The following is a 16,708-nucleotide window of genomic DNA, read 5'->3' on the forward strand; positions in this document are numbered from 1 at the left end:
CGAGAAAATAATCTGTAGTCTTCGCACGGCGAACCAACAGCTGGGCGCTTCGGGTATACCCGCACCCTACACCACACTCAAGATAAATGCCACTAGCCACGACTGTGTGCCCATTTCGCGCAGTACATCAAAAGATGCCGGATGTGTCAAAGGCGCCACCGATCAGGCCAGCTGCACTATTGAAGCCCACACCGCCACCGAGCAAGCCTTTAAATCTCCTCGGCCCTTTCCTAACGTAAACAGCGAGCAACAAGTATATCATCGAGGTGACCGACTATTTCACCCGCTACGCCGAAGCAAAAGCCCTGCCGAGTCACACTGCGGCGGAAGTCCCTGGTGCCCCAGATGTTGCCATTACGGGTTGAGGAACAGTATTCACGGCCGAGCGTACACCCAAGCCATTCTGAACTACAGCCACACAAGCCACCGGCGAACTGCTGCATACCATTCGCAGACCAACAGACTCACAGAGCGTTTGAACAAAAGCATCGCTGACATGCTCGCCGTGTATGTGGACGCCGAGCACAACACCTATGGTGCCATCCTCCCCTACGTCTTCTTTGCGTACAACACCGCTGTGCAAGAGACCACCCAGATGACTCCGTTTAGGCTCATCCACGGCAGGGACGCAACGCTAATCTCGACACTTGACTCTCAGACGTCATCTATGAAGACAACGTCGACGGCCCCAACTACGTTTAGTGCCCTGAAGCCCGAAGACTTGCCCAACGACGAATCAAGGACCAACAGCGCACCGACGCCGCGGGGGACACAATCTCTGTGAGCGTGTGTGGGAGCCCACTCGCTGCGGCCGACTCAGTGAAAAGCTTTTGCTCTGCTACTTCGGCCCGTGCAAGAACTACCCGATGGAATTAGGCCACCCCAGCGGCGCATTTCATGCCGAGTTGTGTAGGTTGTGCGTCTAAAGCCTTATTATGGACGTTAATGGACGCTTTGTGTTTGCATTCTCAGTGCTTTATTTTTCTCTTCTCAGTATTTGTTTCATCTCATTCTTACAGTATTAAAACGTCGAGCCGATGCTTCTTTGAGAGGGAAGTAATAATAATAATTGGTTTTGGTGGAAAGGAAATGGCGCAGTATCTGTCTCATATATCGTTAGACACCTGAACCGCGCCGTAAGGGAAGGGCTAAAGGAGGGAGTGAAAGAAGAAATGAAGAAAGAGGTGTCGTAATGGAGGGCCCCGGAATAATTGCGACCACCTGGGGATCTTTAATGTGCACTGGCATCTCACAGCACAGGGGCTCGTCAGCGTTTTTCCTCCATAAAAACGCAGCCGCCGCGGTCGCGTTCGAAACCGGGAACTCCGGACCGGTTGCCGAGTGCCCTAACCACTGAGCCACCGCGGCGGGTGAGTAATGGGGCAAATTTTTGTACTCTTTGTTCACGCTCAGAGCTATCGGTGTTATCATTTGTCTTGGGTGGCTAGATGCGACTAGACTAGGCGTGTGCGAATATTCGGAAATTTGGAATACTGAATCAAATATTCACTGCTCAAAATCATTCGCAACGATTCGAAAATGTCGTAAAGTTTTCGAATTTTGTTCTAATAATTGGCGCGAAGTTCAAATAATTGCTGGCGCGTTTTTCTTCCGCGATAGTTCCAAACACAGGCACACTACACCCCGTGTGCCATGCTGCCACGATCGGCATGCGCCGGACAGCGGGTTCAGCGCCGGGATGCGGTCCGTGTGGAGGGGTCAGTAATCTTCATCCATGTACTCAGAGATTCGACGCGAGGCCCAGGCAGGTTCAGCAAACCCGACCTTTATGTCTTACCTCGGAGGGCATGCCTCATACGTTGCTCTAACCAGTCCCACGCACTGAGAGGGGGCGCTAGTTTATTATCTTCCGTTACCAATACCAAAAGTTGCTTTTCCTATAGGTATAACATCACAACGATAACGGTAATACACTGACTTCGTGTCGCGACCCCCCAAATAAAGATAAGTGTTCCGTCTTTTGCCAACTACAGCTACAATATAACTCCGAGAGCAGCGCTTGGCTGTTCTCTACAATTTCTCATTTAATGTTCGTACAAGTAGCGAATGTTCGTCAAAATTTCCGATTCATATTCTATTCGGTTCTAGCTAAACTATTCGTATTCGATTCGCATCAAAGTTACGCTATTGTTATTTCAGTCGCTTTGAATCAGTACTATTCGCACGCCCCTAGACCGGAAAAACTTCGAATGATCGCAGCCACGTGCAACTCCTTCCACATTGTTCCAGATTGTCCAGCTTTTTTGGCGCTTGTCTCGACGATTTCTTGCCAGAATTAATTTTGGCGCGGCCGAGAGCGGCAGGCAGTCTGCTCGACGACAGACAAATAAAATCAAATCTTTATTCAGCATTCTTCCGCGTATAACAAAAGGAATGCTCGGACGAGAGCAAAAAAGCTGCTACATTATTGGCAGCGCGAAGGTTTTGCACCCACGGTAAATACATATTGTTTGCATATATGTATTCTATATCATAGACAAAAGCAAGGCAAATGTATTCGCGTACAACAGCATCCCACGTACAGGCTAACATGTTTGAAAGCATATACAACAAAAGGGAAAGAAAATAAAATGCATTTCTTGTCCAATTAAGACCAATTTCGCTCAGGACGTACAGACATGTAAAAAAATATACAAACGTAGTACAAAAACAAGTATGCTGCAAAATATGAGAAAACGTTCACATCACAGAATTTTTTCTTTTTTTTCAAATTTCGAGACCGTCGTTTGTCATTAAAATTTTTTTCCATTGTTTTCTAGTCATGGTACTCGGGTCTATATGTCTCTTTTCAAGGCTATTTAGCAGGAATGGTAGGCGATATTGCAACCTGTTAAAACGATTATTGGTTAGGGAAAATGGCAAATCCCATACTTCTCTTTGCCTTACGCGTACGGCAGCTGCAAGGATTTTTTTTAGGCGGTTCATTCGAAGAAAATGCTGATTTGTGTGTTTTAAGCTGCTCTTGTATTTTAAGAACAGGTTAAACCGGTCAAGCAGGCTTTGCGATCGCCGCCGAACCATTCAGCTCTTTGTGGGCGCGAATCAGCGCAATAGTTTCTTTTGGAAGCCTTTTCGCTGCCTACCTGGCTGCCGTCACCATTACGGGACAATATAGTAATCCAGTGGAAGGCACTTGCACGTTCTGGAAATGCATGACTCATGTACGCCATATAAGGACAATAGAACCACTTCCAACCGGAGTTTTGGCGAAAAATCGCTAGAACATGAGACACTCAATGTAGGCACTGTAGCAGGAAACCTAAAGGCTATCGCATTTTCTTTAGGAATGTGATTGAGGCCCAAATTTTGTTTTATTAGCGCTGCCAGCGGTGCCTTGAGCCGCGTCCTCGAACCTGCGCGGTACTGATCCGTTGCTCTCCTTCAAAATGTTTAAGGAGGTTTTCCCACGTTTCAGGGCTCCACGGGACGACCCAAAATCATTCCACTCAGCCACTACAACCTGGTCAACGCGGTGCACCTGTTCCGGCACATGACGCACTTTTCAGCTGAGGTGAGACCAACTACCTTGGGGCATCGCTTCCGGAAGCTAAATATAACGCTGACATTGAAGATCCTCAGGTAATCAAAGTTATTCCGGATTTTACCTGTAGGGTGCCTATTTCTGTCTTGCTTCTTTCACTCCTTCATTCATTCTTGCTCACGGCGATGTTCGGGTGCCCACCCACTAGTGAGGGTTGCCGCGCCGTTCCTGAAACCATATCAATATTTTCTTAACAAAGGCACCAATTCCTCTTACGTTTGCCTACGATTGAATAGGCATGCAAAGTTTTTGAAATTCTTAATGCTAGAAAAAAAAAAGAGGAAAAAGACGTTGTTTTCTGGAAATATAGAGAACCCTGGGAAGATCTTCCGGACAAATTATGTAGGCAGTGTACATCCAGATACGCTCGCACTTTGGCAGAAAAGGCCTTTTCAGTGGTTCTTGTTCACACATACGCATATTCAAAAATTGCCTGGAACTTTGTCTTTCAAAGGAGAGAGAGAGGTATTCAACTTTATTTTAAAGAAACATGAAAAAATTTGCAGGGTTCTAACATATTTTAACCGAATAGAGGGGCTAAAGCATGTAGTCTTTTGTTTCGCTGGGTTGGCTCGCATGCTGAGATGCGGGGTTCGATCCCCAGTGCCGCCGGGTACCCACATGTGATACAATGGGTGCAAGCTTTCCCTGGCCTGGTGCTCGGATTAAACAGTGTGAAATGCTTGGGAAATGGGTCTTTGACCCCACCTTGAGCAATACGAAAATACCTTGTGCCATGACACTCTTTGGCCGCAGATGCCCTTGCGCCATAAAAAAGAATGGCTGGGTTGGCAGCACGTCTGGAGACAACATTAGACACGAGGTTAAGCCCTGATCGAGGTTAAGCTGATCTCTTCTGTCCACACCACAGATGGAATTTGATGATAGCTACGGTTTGCAAGGCACTAGGTGAAAGTTTGGTGCGGTTTATCACAAGACGTGTTCAACCTTTAACTTTGGACGAAATTAAAGCTGCCACTTCTCACCTGACGGCTCAAAAATCTCTTGGGCCAGATGCTATTACTAGCGAGTTGTATAAAACATTTTCTTCTTGCCTTGGGCCTGCTTTGACGGAGGCTATTTAGCAATCTTATGATTTTTTTGCCCCTCCCCCTTTCTGTTCCGGCCGTACTATATTGATTCCGAAAAGCACAGATACAAATTGGTTAAAAACTGTTGAAGGATATCGTCCAGTTTTCCTTTGTAATGTACATTATAAACTTTTTACAAAGGTTTTTAATCGTCTGCGGCTAGTTATCGCTGACTTAATAGTCCTGCTTTTGACATTGCCTCTGCTTTTCTTTAGCTCAGTCGAAAGCTGTACATTTTAATGCCACTGAAAGAAAAAGCTGATAACATTCAGCAGTCCGTTCAGACAATTTCTGATCACTTTGATGAAATCATGAAGCGTCTGGATGGTCAAGAAAAAGAAATCTCTCGCCTTCGGAAAGGAGTCGCACAGGTCGAGAGTACGCTCTGCGAACAACTCTTCCAGCTCAACCTTGATTTCGACGAGCTGAAATTCCGAAGCCGGAAAAAGAACGTAGAAATTCATGGTGGTTATGAAAGTGAGCATGAGAATCTCCTAGTCAAAGTTAACGAAATGGCTAAACGAATCACTGTCGCAGAGATTAGTGAGAGTGGTATTGTGGAATGCTACCGACTTCCTGCATAAGCGGCCACGATACATACCATTATGGTCCCCTTTCACCGACAAGCTCTAAGCGGCCAAAGCTTCAAAACAAGAAATCTTTGGCAGAGAAGCTCAAACATTTGTACTTATGTGAGAACCTTACCCGTAGAACGAAATCCTTACATCTGCAAACTAAAGAGTGTGCCAAGACAAACAATATCAAGTTTGGTGTTGAAATGACAAAGTGCTTGTTCGCCGAAGGGAAAGTGACATTGTTCAAATCACTCGAGATCACTGTGTACTTTGAACTGGATAGCCTCTCCATACTTAGGTGCTTCCACCTAAATGCTAGATCAGTCAAAAATAAGCGTGGTGAATTCTCTCTTTTGTTAGGCAGCTTTGGTACTCTTTTGATGCAGTTATGATTTCGGAGACTTGGCTGACTGAACGCAATAACTTTGAATTTCTCTCGTTTTCAACGTTTTCTTTAAGTCGGAAAACCTCTCGTGGAGGGGTTGTATAGAGGCTTGTTGGCGCACACTTTCAGTGTGAAATTTTTCCTGATATCTGTTACATGCTGGTAGTCGTTGAAATTCTATAAGTTACATAAGGAAACACTTTAATGTCTGTGGTTTACAGGCCACCGTGTGGCAATTTGGGCTCGTTTCTTGAAATGATGGAATCTTATTTAAATCTTGCGACGAGGAATAAGCGTAATGTAATCATTGGTGGGGACTTGAATATAGATATGTTATGCAAAAGTATTAGCAGTGCAGATTTTGACGTTTTACTTCGATGCTGTGGTGTTACAAATGTGAACACGAATTCAACATGTGTAACCCCCCTCTCAAACATGCAATCATCTATTCTTAACTAATATTCACTCCCCACTCATCCATACAGGAATTGCATGCTGCGACATCAGTGATCATACGGGTGTTTATTTATTTTGCAAGGAGGAGGTTCTGAAGCGTGATCCTCGTGAGGATGGATGGATGGATGGATGGATGGATGGATGGATGGATGGATGGATGGATGGATGGATGGATGGATGGATGGATGGATGGATGGATGGATGGATGGATGGATGGATGGATGGATGGATGGATGGATGGATGGATGGATGGATGGATGGATGGATGGATGGATGGATGGATGGATGGATGGATGGATGGATGGATGGATGGATGGATGGATGGATGGATCGATGGATGGATGGATGGATGGATGGATGGATGGAAGGATGGATGGATGGATGGATGGACGGACGGACGGACGGACGGACGGACGGACGGACGGACGGACGGACGGACGGACGGATTGATAAGTGGGTGGGGGTGAGTGCATGGATGGATGGGTGGATGGATGGATGGGAGGGAAGGGGGGAGTGCGGGTGGGTGGGTGGGTGGGTGGCTGGATGGAGAAAGGAAGGCAGTGTTGTTAACCAGAAAGGCTTCCGGTTGGCTACCCTGCACTGCGGAAGAGAATTAGGGGATTGAGAAGGGAACAGAGAAGGAACGGAAAGCACAGTCACAATCTGTCAATAAAGCCAGTCGTTCGTAAAAAACAAAACAGTGCCTTGTAAACCTTGATGGCAGTCGACTGCTGTGGCCACGGACCAAGGATCTTGTCCTCTGTGAAAGAAACGAGAATCAGGGTGCTCCAGAGCACAACACAGCTTACGTGTATCGTTCACAAATGTAGGGCACTCACACAGTAGATGACGGATTGTTTCTTCGCGGACAAAGTTACAGAGGAACGGCTGTCGGCCATCCCGGTCCGAAAAGCATAATGATTTGGTAAGGCAACGCCGAGCCATAACGGCAAAGCAATGTTGCTTCGCAAAACACTAGGTCACATGTAAGACGGAGGCTCAGTCCGGGGTCCAATGCTCTCAATAGGTTTTCGTGCACATTGTGAGGAATATTCGAATTCTGGAACTCGAGTCCACGGGCATTCCAATGAAAAATAAAAGATTGATTAATTATCTTTGAAAAGCAGAGTTCCGAAGGAATCATGGTGGTTTGGTGTCGCTCAAACAGCGAAACACCGCCCCTCTAGTATTGAGTCAGTGAGCGAAGGATTCAACTGCAACAAAAATACGCTCTGCGATGCGCGCAACATGAACCGCGTCGCTGAAAGAGCGAGAACCGACTCTTTACTATTGAGTTCATGAGCGAACGAGTCCAACTGCAACAAAAATACGTCCAGTGATGCGCGCAACATGAACAACGTCACTCAAACAGCGAGAACAGACTCTTTAGTATCGAGTTCGTGAGTGAACGATTGCAACTGCAACAAAAATACGCCCTGCGATGCGCGCAACACGAACAGCGTCGCTCAAACAGCGACAACAGACTCTTTAGTATCCAGTTCGTGAGCGAACGGTTCCAACTGCAAAAAATACGCCCAGCGATGCGCGCAACATGAACAGCGTCGCTCAAACAGCGAGAACAGACGCTTTAGCATCGAGTTTATGAGCGAACGATTCCAACTGCAAAACAAATACGCCCAGCGATGCGCGCAACATGTACGTCGCTCAAACAGCGAGAACAGACTCTTTAGTATCGAGTTCATGAGCGAACGATTCCAACTGCAACAAAAATACGCCCAGCGATGCGCGCAATATGAAAAGCGTCGCTTGAACAGCGAGAACAGACTCTTTAGTATAGAGTTCGTGAGCGAACGATTTCAACTGAAAGAAAATTATGCACAGTGATGCGCGCAACAAGAACAGCGTCGCTCAAACAGCGAGAACAGACTCTTTAGTATAGAGTTCGTGAGCGAACGATTTCAACTGAAAGAAAATTATGCCCAGCGATGCGCGCAACATGAACAACGTCGCTCGAACAGCGAGAACAGACTCATTAGTATAGAGTTCGTGAGCGAACGATTTCAACTGAGACAAAATTATGCCCAGCGATGCGCGCAACATGAACAGCGTCGCTCAAACAGCGAGAACAGACTCTTTAGTATAGAGGTCGTGAGCGAACGATTTCAACTGAAAGAAAATTATGCCCAGCGATGCGCGCAACAAGAACAGCGTCGCTCAAACAGCGAGAACAGACTCTTTAGTACAGAGTTCGTGAGCGAACGATTTCAACTGAAAGAAAATTATGCCCAGCGATGCGCGCAACATGAACAGCGTCGCTCGAACAGCGAGAACAGACTCTTTAGTACAGATTTCGTGAGCGAACGATTTCAACTGGAAGAAAAATATTCCCAGCGATGCGCGCAACAAGAACAGCGTCGCTCAAACAGCGAGAACAGACTCTTTAGTATAGAGTTCGTGAGCGAACGATTTCAACTGAAAGAAAATTATGCCCAGCGATGCGCGCAACATGAACAACGTCGCTCAAACAGCGAGAACAGACAATTTAGTATAGAGTTCGTGAGCGAACGATTTCAACTGAAAGAAAATTATCACCAGCGATGCGCGCAACAAGAACAGCGTCGCTCAAACAGCGAGAACAGACTTTAGTATAGAGTTCGTGAGCGAACGATTTCAACTGAAAGAAAAATATGCCCAGCGATGCGCGCAACATGAACAACGTCGTTCAAACAGCGAGAACAGACTCTTTAGTATCGAGTTCGTGAGCGAACGATTCCAACTGCAACAAAAATACGCCCAGCGATGCGCGCAACATGAACAACGTCGCTCAAACAACGAGTACACTCCTTAGTATCGAGTTTGTAAGCGAACGATTCCAACTGGAACAGAAATACGTCCAGCGATGAGCGCAACATGAACAGCGTCGCTCAAACAGCGACAACCGCCCCTTTTGTATCCAGCTCGTTAGCGAACGAGTCCAACTGCAACAAAAATACTTCAAGCGATGAGCGCAACATGAACAGCGTCGCGCAAACAGCGACAACCGCCTCTTTAGTATCGAGTTCGTGAGCGAAGGAGTCCATCTGCAACAAAAATGCACTCAGCAATATGCATAACATGAACAGCATCGCTCAAACAGCGACAACAGACTCCTTAGTACGAGTTCGTGAGCGAATGAGTCTATCTGCCACAAAAATATGTCCAGCGTTGTGAGCAACATAAACAGCGTCGCTCAAACCGCGACAACCGCCTCTTTCGTATCCAGCTCGTGAGCGAACGAGTCCAACTGCAACAAAATTCGTCAAGCGATGAGGGCAACATGAACAGCGTCGCTCAAACAGCGACAATCGCCTCTTTATTATCGAGTACGTGAGCGAAGGAGTCCATCTGCAGCAAAAATACACTCAGCGATGCGCGTAACATGAACAGCATCGCTCAAACAGCGACAACAGACTCTTTAGTATCGAGTTCGTGAGAGAATGAGTCTATCTGCCACAAAAATACGGCCAGCGATGTGAGCAACATGAACAGCGTCGTTCAAACAGTGACAACCGCCTCTTTTGTATACAGTTCGTGAGCGAACTACTCCAACTGCAACAAAAATACGTCACAAATGAGCGCAACATGAACAGCGAGCGCCGCCTCTTTAGTATCCAGTTCGTGAGCGAAGGAATCCATCTGCAACAAAAATAGGCCCAGCGATGCGCGCAACACGAACAGCATCTCTCAAACAGCGACAACAGACTCTTTAATATCGAGATCGTGAGCGAAGGAGTCCGGCTGCTAGAAAAATACGTCCAGCGATGAGCACAACATGAACAGTGTCGCTCAAATAGCGACTCTTTATTATCTAGTTCGTGAGCGCACGATTTCAACTGCAACAAAAATATCTCAAGCGATATGCGCAACATGAACAGCGTCGCTGAAACAGCGAGAACCGCCTCTTTCATATCGAGTTCATGAGCGAAGGAGTTCATCTGCAACAAAAATACGCCCTGCGATACGCGCAACATGAACAACATCGCTCAAACAGCGGCAACAGACTCTTTAGTATCGACTTCGCGAGCGAACGAGTCCGACTGCAACAAAAATACGTCCAGCCATGAGCGCAACATGAACTTCGTCGCTCAAACAACGACAACAGACTCTTTAGTATTGAGTTTGTGAGCGAAGGAGTCCATCTGAAACAAAAATACTCCCAGCGAGGCGCGCAACATGAACTGTGTGGCTCAAGCAGCGACAACAGACTCTTTAGTATAGAGTGCGTGAGCGAAGGAGTCCAGCTGCCAAAAAAATACGTCCAGGGATGAGAACAACATGAAGAGCGTCGCTCAAAAAGCGACAACGGAATCTTTAGTATCCAGTTCGTGAGCGAATGGTTCCAACTGCAAAAAATACGCCCAGCGATGCGCGCAACATGAACAGCGTCGCTCGAACAGCGAGAACATACTATTTAGTATCGAGTTCGTGAGCGAACGGTTCCAACTGCAAAAAAAAATACGCCCAGCTATGCGCGCAACATGAACAGCGTCGCTCAAACAGTCAGAACAGACTCTTTAGTATCGAGTTCGTGAGCGAACGATTCCAACTGCAAAAAAAATACGCCCAGCTATGCGCGCATCATGAACAGCATCGCTCAAACAGTGAGAACAGACTCTTTAGTATCGAGTTCGTGAGCGAACGATTCCAACTGCAACAAAAATACTTCCAGCGAAGCACGCAACAAGAACAGCGTCGCTCAAACAGCGAGAACAGACGCTTTAGCAACGAGTTCATGAGCGAACGATTCCAACTGCAACACAAATACGCTCAGCGATCAGAGCAACATGAAAAGCGTCGCTCAAACAGCGAGAAAAGACTCTTTATTATCGAGTTCGTGAGCGAACGATTCCAACTGCAACAAAAATACGCCCTGCGATGCGCGCAACATGAACAACGTCTCTCAAACAGCGAGAACAAACTCTTTAGTATCGAGTTCGTGAGCGAACGATTTCAACTGCAACAAAAATACGCCCAGCGATGCGCGCAACATGAACAGCGTCGCTCAAACAGCGAGAACAGACTCTTTATTATCGAGTTCGTGAGCGAACGATTTCAACTGAAAGAAAATTATGCCCAGCGATGCGCGCAACAAGAACAGCGTCGCTCAAACAGCGAGAACAGACTCTTTAGTATCGAGTTCGTGATTGAACAATTTCAAATGCAACAAAAATACGCCCTGCGATGCGCGCAACATGAACAGCGTCGCTCAAACAGCGAGAACAGACTCTTTATTATCGAGTTCGTGAGCGAACGATTTCAACTGAAAGAAAATTATGCCCAGCGATGCGCGCAACAAGAACAGCGTCGCTCAAACAGCGAGAACAGACTCTTTAGTATCGAGTTCGTGATTGAACAATTTCAAATGCAACAAAAATACGCCCATCGATGCGCGCAACATGAACAGCGTCGCTCAAACAGCGAGAACAGACTCTTTATTATCGAGTTCGTGAGCGAACGATTTCAACTGAAAGAAAATTATGCCCAGCGATGCGCGCAACAAGAACAACATCGCTCAAACAGCGAGAACAGACTCTTTAGTATCGAGTTCGTGAGCGAAAGATTCCAACTGCAACAAAAATACACCCTGCGATGCGCGCAACATGAACAACGTCGCTCAAACAGCGAGAACACTCTTCAGTATCGAGTTCGTGAGCGAACGATTCCAACTGCAACAAAAATACACCCTGCGATGCGCGCAACATGAACAGCGTCGCTCAAACAGCGAGAACACTCTTCAGTATCGAGTTCGTGAGCGAACGATTCCAACTGCAACAAAAATACACCCTGCGATGCGCGCAACATGAACAACGTCGCTCAAAAAAATACGCCCTGCGATGCGCGCAACATGAACAGCGTCGCTCAAACAGCGAGAAAAAACTCTTTATGATTGAGTTCGTGAGTGAACGATTCCAACTGCAACAAAAATACGCCCTGCGATGCGCGCAACATGAACAGCGTCGCTCAAACAGCGAGAACAGACTCTTTATTATCGAGTTCGTGAGCGAACGATTTCAACTGAAAGAAAATTATGCCCAGCGATGCGCGCAACAAGAACAGCGTCGCTCAAACAGCGAGAACAGACTCTTTAGTATCGAGTTCGTGATTGAACAATTTCAAATGCAACAAAAATACGCCCTGCGATGCGCGCAACATGAACAACATCGCTCAAACAGCGAGAACAGACTCTTTAGTATCGAGTTCGTGAGCGAAAGATTCCAACTGCAACAAAAATACACCCTGCGATGCGCGCAACATGAACAACGTCGCTCAAACAGCGAGAACACTCTTCAGTATCGAGTTCGTGAGCGAACGATTCCAACTGCAACAAAAATACACCCTGCGATGCGCGCAACATGAACAACGTCGCTCAAACAGCGAGAACAGACTCTTTAGTATCGAGTTCGTGAGCGAACGATTCCAATTGCAACAAAAATACACCCTGCGATGCGCGCAACATGAACAACGTCGCTCAAACAGCGAGAACAGACTCTTTAGTATCGAGTTCGTGAGTGAACGATTCCAACTGCAACAAACATACGCCCAGCAATGCGCGCAACAAGAACAGCGTCGCTCAAACAGCGAGAACAGACTCTTTAGTATCGAGTTCGTGAGTGAACGATTCCAACTGCAACTAAAATACGCACTACGATGCGCGCAACATGAACAGCGTCGCTCAAAAAGCGAGAACACTCTTTAGTATCGAATTCGTGAGCGAACGATTCCAACTGCAAAAAAAATACGCCCTGCGATGCGCGCAACATGAACACCGTCGCTCAAACAGCGAGAAAAAACTTTATTATCGAGTTCGTCAGTGAACGATTCCTGCTGCAACAAAAATACGCCATGCGATGCGCGCAACATGAACAGCGTCGTTCAAACAGCGAGAACACTCTTTAGTATCGAGTTCGTGAGTGAACGATTCCAACTGCAACAAAAATACGCCCTGCGATGCGCGCAACATGAACAGCGTCGCTCAAACAGCGAGAAAAGACTCTTTAGTATAGAGTTCGTGAGCGAACGATTTCAACTGAAAGAAAATCATGCCTAGCGATGCGCGCAACATGAACAACGTCGCTCAAACAGCGAGAACAGACTCTTTAGTATCGAGTTCCTGAGCGAACGATTCCAACTGCAACAAAAATACGCCTAGCGATGCGCGCAACGTGAACAGCGTCGCTATAACAGCGAGAACAGACGCGTTAGTATCGAGGTCGTGAGCGAACGAGTCCAACAGCAACAAAAATACGCCCAGAGACACTCGCAACATGAACAGCGTCGCTCAAACAACGAGTACACTCCTTAGTATCGAGTTTGTAAGGAACGATTCCAACTGGAACAGAAATACGTCCAGCGATGAGCGCAACATGAACAGCGTCGCTCAAACAGCGACAACAAGCTCTTTAGTATCAAGTTCTTGAGCGAATGAGTCTATCTGCCACAAAAATACGTCCAGCGATGTGAGCAACATGAACAGCGTCGCGCAAACAGCGACAACTGCTTCTTTAGTATCGAGTTCATGAGCGAAGGAGTCCATCTGCAACAAAAATACACTCAGCAATATGCATAACATGAACAGCATCGCTCAAACAGCGACAACAGAGTCTTTAGTATTGAGTTCGTGAGAGAATAAGTCTATCTGCCACAAAAATATGTCCAGCGATGTGAGCAACATAAACAGCGTCGCTCAAACAGCGACAACCGCCTCTTTTGTACCCAGCTCGTGAGCGAACGAGTCCAACTGCAACAACAACCCGTCAAGCGATGAGGGCAACATGAACAGCGTCGCTCAAACAGCGACAATCGCCTCTTTAGTATCGAATTCGTGAGCGAAGGAGTCCATCTGCAGCAAAACTACACTCAGCGATGCGCGTAACATGAACACTACGCTCAAACAGCGACAACAGACTCTTTAGTATTGCGTTCGTGAGATAATGAGTCTATCTGCAACAAAAATACGGCCAGCGATGTGAGCAACATGAGCAGCGTCGCTCAAACAGCGACAAGCGCCTCTTTTGTATACAGTTCGTGAGCGAACGAGTCCAACTGCAACAAAAATCCGTCAAGCGATGAGGGCAACATGAACAGCGTCGCTCAGACAGCGACAATCGCCTCTTTAGTATCGAGTTCGTGAGCGAAGGAGTTCATGTGCAGCAAAAATACACTCAGCGATGCGCGTAACATGAACAGCAACGCTTAAACAGCGACAACAGACTCTTTAGTATTGAGTTCGTGAGAGAATGAGTCTATCTGCAACAAAAATACGGCCAGCGATGTGAGCAATATGAACAGCGTCGCTCAAACAGCGACAACCGCCTCTTTTGTATACAGTTCGTGAGAGAACGAGTCCAACTGCAACAAAAATCCGTTAAGCGACGAGGGCAACATGAACAGCGTCGCTCAAACAGCGACAATCGCCTCTTTAGTATCGAGTTCGTGAGCGAAGGAGTCCATCTACAGCAAAAATACACTCAGCGATGCGCGTAACATGAACACCATCACTCAAACAGCGACAACAGACTCTTTAGTATCGAGTTCGTGAGAGAATGAGTCTATCTGCCACAAAAATACGGCCAGCGATGTGAGCAACATGAACAGCGTCGCTCAAAAAGCTACAACGGAATCTTTAGCATCGAGTTCGGGAGCTAACGGTTCCAACTGCAACAAGAATACGCCCAGCGATGCGCGCAAAATGAACAGCGTCGCTCAAACAGTGAGAACAGACTCTTTAGTACCGAGTTCGTGAGCGAACGATTCCAACTGCAACAAAAATACGCCCTGCGATGCGCGCAACATGAACAGCGTAGCTCAAACAGCGACAAAAGACTCTTTAGTATTCAGTTCGTGAGCGAATGGTTCCAACTGCAACAAAAACACGCCCAGCAATGCGCGCAACAAGAACAGCGTCGCTCAAACAGCGAGAACAGACTCTTTAGTATCGAGTTCGTGAGTGAACGATTCCAACTGCAACAAAAATACGGTCTGCGATGCGCGCAACATGAACAGCGTCGCTCAAACAGCGAGAACAGACTCTTTAGTATAGAGTTCGTGAGCGGACGATTTCAACTGAAAGAAATTTTGCCTAGCGATGCGCGCAACATCAACAACGTCGCTCAAACAGCGAGAGCAGACTCTTTAGTATCGAGTTCGTGAGCAAACGATTCCAACTGCAACAAAAATACGCCCAGCAATGCGCGCAACATGAACAGCGTCGCTCTAACAGCGAGAACAGACGCGTTAGTATCGAGGTCGTGAGCGAGCGAGTCCAACCGCCACAAAAATACGCCCAGCGACACTCGCGACATGAACAGCGTCGCTCAAACAACGAGTACACTCCTTAGTATCGAGTTTGTAAGCGAACGATTCCAACTGGAACAGAAATACGTCCAGCGATGAGCGCAACATGAACAGCGTCGCTCAAACAGCGACAACAAGCTCTTTAGTATCGAGTTCGTGAGCGAGTGAGTCTATCTGCCTCAAAAATACGTCAAGCGATGAGCGCAACATGAACAGCGTCGCGCAAACAGCGATAATCGCCTCTTTAGTATCGAGTTCGGGAGCGAAGGAGTCCATCTGCAGCAAAAATACACTCAGCGATGCGCGTAACATGATCAGCATCGCTCAAACAGCGACAACAGACTCTTTAGTATCGAGTTCGTGAGATAATGAGTCTATCTGCCACAAAAATATGTCCAGCGATGTGAGCAACATAAACAGCGTCGCTCAAACAGCGGCAACCGCCTCTTTTGTATCCAGCTCGTGAGCGAACGAGTCCTACTGCAACAAAAATCCGTCAAGCGATGAGGGCAACATGAACAGCGTCGCTCAAACAGCGACAATCGCCTCTTTAGTATCGAGTTCGGGAGCGATGGAGTCCATCTGCAGCAAAAATACACTCAGCGATGCGCGTAACATGAACAGCATCGCTCAAACAGCGACAACAGACTCTTTAGTATCGAGTTCGTGAGAAAATGAGTCTATCTGCCACAAAAATACGGCCAGCGATGTGAGGAACATGAACAGCGTCGCTCAAACTGCGACAACCGCCCCTTTTGCATACAGTTCGTGAGCGAACGAGCCCAACTGCAACAAAAATCTGTCAAGCGACGAGGGCAACATGAACAGCGTCGCTCAATCAGCGACAATCGCCTCTTTAGTATCGAGTTCGTGAGCGAAGGAGTCCATCTGCAGCAAAAATACACTCAGCGATGCGCGTAACATGAACACCATCGCTCAAACAGCGACAACAGACTCTTTAGTATCGAGTTCGTGAGAGAATGACTCTATCTGCCACAAAAATATGTCCAGCGATGTGAGCAACATAAACAGCGTCGCTCAAACAGCGACAACCGGCTCTTTTGTATCCAGCTCGTGAGCGAACGAGTCCAACTGCAACAAAAATCCGTCAAGCGATGAGGGCAACATGAACAGCGTCGCTCAATCAGCGACAATCGCCTCTTTAGTATCGAGTTCGTGAGCGAAGGAGACCATCTGCAGCAAAAATACACTCAGCGATGCGCGTAACATGAACACCATCGCTCAAACAGCGACAACAAACTCTTTAGTATCGAGTTCGTGAGAGAATGAGTCTATCTGCCACAAAAATACGACCAGCGATGTGAGCAACCTGAACAGCGTCGCT

General features: G+C 47.0%; 1 protein-coding gene across 8 annotated transcripts in view; it reads left to right on the forward strand.

Annotated features, from left to right (window-relative positions):
* Positions 1 to 16,708, forward strand: part of LOC144096722 (medium-chain acyl-CoA ligase ACSF2, mitochondrial-like) — an 841,787-nt gene that overhangs the window by 436,035 nt on the left and 389,044 nt on the right. For all 8 annotated transcript variants that reach the window (XM_077629569.1, XM_077629571.1, XM_077629570.1 and 5 more), the window contains one exon: positions 3,437 to 3,532. In XM_077629569.1, coding sequence (XP_077485695.1) covers positions 3,437 to 3,532 — 96 coding nt within the window. The remainder of the gene's footprint in view (positions 1 to 3,436; positions 3,533 to 16,708) is intronic.

This window comes from Amblyomma americanum, chromosome 7, assembly GCF_052857255.1.
Source record: "Amblyomma americanum isolate KBUSLIRL-KWMA chromosome 7, ASM5285725v1, whole genome shotgun sequence".
Taxonomy (NCBI): domain Eukaryota; kingdom Metazoa; phylum Arthropoda; class Arachnida; order Ixodida; family Ixodidae; genus Amblyomma; species Amblyomma americanum.